Raw genomic sequence first — 7006 nt, forward strand, 5'->3', positions numbered from 1 at the left:
TTTGTTCATAGAGAATTTTAGTATTAAATATTTATTTATTCTTTTATGTTAGCTTTATTAAGAAAACATAATCTTATACGTATTTATATTTTATTACAAATAAGTTATAAATGTATGAACAAAGTAAAGCATTATATTTATAGAGTAAAATGGAAATACATATGTATAAAATAAATAACAATAGCAAAAAATAAAAAAACGAATAAATAATAATAAATAAAATAATTAATTTCTTCTATTCTATGCGTATCTTACAAGGAGAAGTAATTTCATTTAACCATATATATATGAATAATATTAATTCCTACTTAGCTTTGAAGAGCAATATATTTATTAAACACGATTATAGCCATAACCTTAAATTACAATATTTTATACGTATGAATATATAAAATTCTGGATTTTAAAGGAATATATACATAAACATTCTAAAATATTATTTAATGTTTTCATAATTCATTGTTATAATTAGTTATATTTTAGTTCATTTATCATTAGAGGAAAAAATATTAGAAATAATAAAAAATACTTATATATTTTTTAACGTAATAATGATGTTTTTAGACACTATTTTTGGATCTATTAAACATTTAAAACAAACATAGTAGTTTCCTAAAATAATTAATATATTGTATGGAGGTAATATTAATACTTTTTTAGTAAAATAAGAAATAATATTTTTATTAAACTGCATAGATAAATGCATTATTAGCCTTCTTTTTAATGAAATTAATATATATTTCGGTTTCTTAAAAAGTCTTATTAAAAATAATTCTTTTTATTTTTACTTTTGCATATAAATATGCTGATGTGTAGTAAAATTTTCATTATGAGTTCCGAGATATTCAATAATAAATGAAATCTTGAGTTATAACTTAGTGAGTTGATTAATGAAGTTGAAGAAATTTTCATTTATAATGGACGCCTTAACAAATAATGAAACTATAATAATAATAAATATACTATAAGTAATATTATTGTGTTATTAAAAACTATTTGCTCTCTATTTTTTATTTAAACTTCTTTTTATATTACTCTTTTATTTATATTTTTTTAATTTTGGTTATATGCGTTCCTTTAATGATGATAATGCAATTCTGTAGTATTATTGTACTATCCGCAATACTATACATAAATAGTTTTAAAGGAATAATTACTTCAACGAAAAGAATATTTAGTATTTTTATTATATAACCATCATTAGACATATACAAATGTTTATAATTGCAAAAATGCTTACAGGCCCATAAATCAGTATGCATATAATTTTCAACTTGTTATATTAATAATATTATTTACTACTAAAAATAGTGTAATAATAATGAATCGTTACATATATATATTAAAGATTTACTATGCTACGATCCTTCTTTTTTACTATTTCCTATTATACTTCTTAAACATTAAAGTTATTTTATCTTCAATTAAAAATGTTAAAATAACAAAAACTATACAATCATATTTTATTCTATAGAATAAATTCAGTTAAAATTTACATTGAGAAATTTGTAAATAAATGTAAATATCAATAAGAAAAAAACATAATACGTGTCATTTATAAATAAGTTGTCATTATTTATGCATGAAAATTTATATATGTATGATATTAATCATTTCATGTACTGTGTACTTTGTAAAATTGAAGGGAAACTATGGAAATAGATGAAGTATTTTTCATTTATTTTCATTTTTTATAGATATAATAATTTATTCTCCTTTATTTTAATACTATTTTTTTATTAAAAAAAATGATTAAATTTATTCTGTATAAGTATTTATGGGTTTACGCAATCGATATTATTTATTAAATATTTAAGACGAAATATTACAAGATTTATCCAGGAAAAAGGTATAAAATAAATTAAATAATCCAGAAATTAATTTAGTTAATAAAAGTTTTTGTAAAGAATCGAATTATGAAAAATGAATTGACAAAAATGCTAGTTTTAATCTTTGTAAAAAGGTTGAAGTTTAAAATATATATCCAAAATTGGAAAATTAATATATTTTTCTAATCTGAGTAAATCAGAAGACTGTTATAACCGTTGTTCACATTATAAAAACTAGGTATAGGAAGAAATATGGAAATTGTTTAAAACATATTTGTCACATACTAATATTTGTAACATAGTTACAGCTTTTAGTAATTTGCAGACATCTATTATAACGAATCAGGAATTTTATAGTTATTATGATTTTGGTCATAATATCAAAGAGGAGCTGAATTATAAAATGAAGGAGAAACGTTTGAATCATTATTTTAGAAATCATAATTGCTTTAAATGTAAGTATGGGATTATGTTAGAATTGATAAACATAAACAATAACTTAAGTCTATCTGTAATCTATTTAAAAGAGAGAAGATTGAATATTGCTGACATAAAATGTCGAAGTGTCTAAATTATTTTTTGGAATGTGATTATAAGTTTGATCAAAATAAAATCTTATCTGGATTAGGATCTAAAAACAGTGGAAATTGTAATGGATTACAAAGAATTGTTACAGCTGAAATCAGTGGAAAAATCAGGAACCAAACCTTTAGATCCTGAATTATTGAAAACGTTTTATGTAACATAAGGCAATACATTTGACGATGACAAGAGGTTACGTTGTATTTTTGCAGCATTCTCTGTGAGAACCCGTAGTAATGGTACTGGAATTAAAACTAATGGACAAGGGAAAGTTAGGAATCCTTAGGGAATTCCAGTTGCAGTATTCACAACAGTTTCACCAGGATCTTAATTGACAACGAAAACAGCTTCATCGAGAGAAATGGAAGCAACACTACGAGCAGATTCAACAGAAGGAAATCAGACGAAAATTCTTAGAGCTCACTAAGTAGAACTTCAAACTGCAACAAATCAGAACAAAGTGAATTATATCATTCCCAAGGAAGTAGCTAAAATATTTTCTTATTACAAAGGAATAAATGAAAAAGTTAAATGGAAATTTAGGTATGAAAATAGCAACCTGATCCAAAGTAACAGGAGAATGATAACTTTCGTATTTTCAAATAATTTAAATTCTTGTATAAAACAGGTATTGCTAGAAAAAAAAAAGGGATCAACTGTAAACCAAATTATACATGAAGTATCATGATACTCCGAAGCATTAAAAGTATTTAAAAATGTAAAAGAGAAAAAGAAAATGAAAGAACAAGAGCGCAAAAATCAGCAACATTTAGAGTATCAGGAAGTAGATCTTTAGAAACAGTAATCGATACTGTATCTAAATAAGCTATGATTACTAGAATGGGAATTTCATATATAAAAGCATTTCTTAGAATTATGAATACTTCTCGTAATACTGTTGATACAAAATCTAGTATATTAAACAATATGGTTTTCCGTGTTTTTCTTTTGTTTTCCTATATAAATGGAGAAATTTTGGTTTTTTTCCTTTTTAGAAAAGTAAATACTAAATTATATTTTGTTTTATGAATATATTATAAGTTTCTACTTATAATATATCTCTTTTAGAATTATGTATTTGTAAAATAATTATATTATATTTGTGTTTTGCTTACTTAAATTAAATATTTTTAATAAGCACATATCATAATTTCAAACTAAATATATACATTATTTTACCCTCTAAATTTACGTAAATAAAATATATATATTGATATTTATTTAAATATTAAAACAAAAGATTTATGCATAAGAAGAAATATTTTCTATTTTTAAAAACAATTGTTCATATATATAAACAATATTTTACTAAGATTTGTATGGCTATTAAATAATTAAAAGAAAACAGAATAATCTCTTTGTTAAATCTACGAGTATAATGGCCAATTTATATGACACTGATACAATTATATAATGGATTTAAAAATGAAAATTTATAGGAATGTCATTTGTACATATAATGTAGGATTTCGTTAGAAGCGACTTGTTAGTAATATATAATATATTCTTTAAAATTTTTATGATTATTCTATACAACATTATTAGAGCTTTATTAATATAAAGCTAAAGTTTAATTAATAAATAGTTGAATGTTATATATATTTTTTTAGTTTTTAAAATTAGTAAATATTCTAATTCAATACATAGATAGATAAAGTGTTATTGCTTTTTATATATAATCTCAACTCTGATTACAATTACTTTTTATTTGATTGAAATATTTTAAAAGTTATGTCTACTATGGGAGAGGAAGTATTTTTAAATTCTTACTTATTGATAAAAAAGAGTTATGATCATTTTAATATATGACTGTTATATTTTTCTTGAAGCTAAATAATTATTTTTTCTTGAGCAGAAAAAATTATCATAATAGAGAATAAATTGTAACTTTTTGTTATCTATTAGTTCTATTTCACATATTATTTTTATTTATACAGTGAATTGTATAAAAAAGATATATATTTGAAAATCAAATTGTATTTTTTTAATTTATTTTAAAGTTTTTATTTTTAAAAAATATTTTTAAATATATTTTATAACAATATTTAAAATCCCCGTGTAGTGCATTTGTATCTGGTAGGTAAATAGTCTCACATTTTCAAATGTATATTATATATTATAGTAACTTATCTATTTATACATGAGTATGATTTTTAAAGAAGTGAAATTTAAAGATAATTTTAAATTATGTTATGGTAATTTAATATAATAATATTCATAACTTCTCGTAAGATAATTATATAATTGAAATTTTTTATATAAAGTTAATTATCCTTTTTTTATCTAATTTTTGTATTCGCGATGGAATTAAAGAAAAAACTATTTATCATGTTCATTAAAATATTTTTATATACGTTAATATTAATTTAAGTAATTTAATATTATTTATGATAATATTTAATGTGAACGTGTTAGAATATCGTGCAATAAAATTTAAAATGCCTTTTTTATTATAGTTATAAATCAATGAAACTAACTAATAGGAATAATGCACTCTTATATTATTAAAGAAGGTGCATTAAAATAATCCATAGAAATTGTATATTAATTTATAATGTTTGTTAAAACTCAAATTAACTTATTTATATATACTTCTTATACTATTAGGAAAATATTTTGAAGGTTTTATATTCATATGAAAAATATAATGAATACAACATTGTTTCAGTGATAAGGTTGTTAATAAATATTATGGTGAAATGGTTGTATTTGAAACAAATGGATACATGAGAAAACAATGTAAAAAGATTGCAAGAAATTATTAGGATATCATTAAAACAAAGAAAAAAGAAAAAATTGCATAAATGTTCTAGTGTATGCTTGAATTAGTGGTTATATGATAAAATATTATAAGTTTTTAAAAATAAATAACACAAAAATTTTGTGTAATAAATTGATAATGAATTTAAAAAAATACCAAATTATTATTGTTTTGAACTATAATAATGTCTTTGTTCGTTTGATATTGATTATTTTAATTTAGATTATTGGTTGGAAGTGAAATATTTATATGATTATTTAAAATTATATGATACTATTGAAAATAAATAGAATTCTGAAATTGTTCATTGCGAAAAAATTAAAAAATAACTTAATTATATTAATGAAATGTTTAAAAATCATATAAACCAAGAGAACTACTGTTATTATTGGAGAGAGTGTGAAAAATATTTTGATTGTGATAGTAAGTATAGTCCAAGGAAATTATTATCTAAGTAATAACTGCAATTAATCACACTATTACTCAGAAAATATTGAAAATAAGAGCACTGAACAATCCTCTGAATTATTAGGATCCAATATCAGAAATTATGAGTGCATTTAATTTTTTTAAGTATAAGCAACTGCATGATAAGGGATATGCGTTATGTAATTTAACTCCAATAATTAAGTAATATAAAAAGGTAAATCCAGGTTACAGAAGCCAAGAAACAAATAATAATGGAAAGTTTTTATTTGTTGGTGTAATTTCAGAAAAATGAGAAATTTCAGATATGAATTGTTTAGATGATGAGGATTATTCAGATGCAGCAATTCATAAATTTCTTAATAAATTGGGAAATGAAGATCTTAGTAATATGTTTAAAGAAAAAGGACCTTGTTCGAAATTCACATTACGAGAAGGCAGTGATCATTACAAAGAGACAGATTAATGCTGTGAAAAAATACTTGGACTAAAGAAAGAAATGCCTATGGAGATAGAAAGAATTAAAATTAAAAGAAATAAAGAAACCGAAAAATTTAGTTATTTAGTAACAGTTAATAAAGTATTATATAGTATAAATTCTCTTTCTTCTGGTAATTTAGGAAGCTCACAGAGTATAACTAAACCAGTTGTAATACATAATATACAGGAAAAATAATTAAATCTGTTGATAATTCCATAAAAACAGATAATATAACTTAATCGGTTCTTATATTAATTTATTTGCTAGTTTCCTTAGGTTTTGGAATAAGTTTTCCGTTTTTCCTTTTTTATAATGTATAAAAAATCGATTTTAATATATAAATTATTTATGTTATTATAATTTATTTACAAAAATAAATTATAAATATAAAATAAATATACATGTTATATTCTTTTCTAATATATATTAGTTTTCTCACTTGTATAATAGTTAGGTATAACACTGCTAAGGAAAGGAAAAAATAAGGATAGGAATCATACTACAATTATGCACGAATTATAAGGGAATATTTTACAATCTTATCAGATGCATTTGAAAAGAAGGCGATATTGTTATTCTTATCATCTTCAATGAAATATTCCCAGACAGCTACATATATAATGTCAAGTGATTTAGAAATAATGTACTAAGACAATAGATTATGTTTGCCATATATATTTCTATATAATACGAACTAGATAAAAAATTAAAAAGGCGATAACTTTAAATATAATAAATTTTGTTTTGAACATTTACATCTATATAAACTTTTTTGTACATTTTTATATAATATATTAATTTGAATGTTTTATTTATTATTATACAGTTTTTATGGAATAACATAATTTCCTTTTTGTTTAATTATTTATTATATTTTTTATTTTTCGTTATAAGAAACTTTGAAAAATAAACTAGTATCAAACTAAT

At 21.3% G+C, this 7006-nt stretch overlaps 1 protein-coding gene and 1 pseudogene across 1 annotated transcript, besides 1 other annotated feature; both read left to right on the top strand.

Annotated features, from left to right (window-relative positions):
* The first annotated feature begins 1652 nt into the window (after nucleotides 1-1652).
* Nucleotides 1653-3093, top strand: PmUG01_05042200 (annotated as a pseudogene).
* Nucleotides 1653-3093: a sequence feature (PIR protein, pseudogene).
* Nucleotides 3094-5519: 2426 nt separating this feature from the next.
* PmUG01_05042300 (uncharacterized protein) lies at nucleotides 5520-6064 on the top strand (the record flags this gene model as incomplete). The annotated part of the gene is made up of 2 exons (XM_029003639.1): nucleotides 5520-5595; nucleotides 5904-6064. 2 exons carry the CDS (start codon nucleotides 5520-5522, stop codon nucleotides 6062-6064), a joined length of 237 nt encoding a protein of 78 aa, XP_028860565.1.
* Nucleotides 6065-7006: the final 942 nt, after the last annotated feature.

This window comes from Plasmodium malariae (genome assembly GCF_900090045.1).
Source record: "Plasmodium malariae genome assembly, chromosome: 5".
Classification (NCBI taxonomy): Eukaryota; Apicomplexa; class Aconoidasida; order Haemosporida; family Plasmodiidae; genus Plasmodium; species Plasmodium malariae.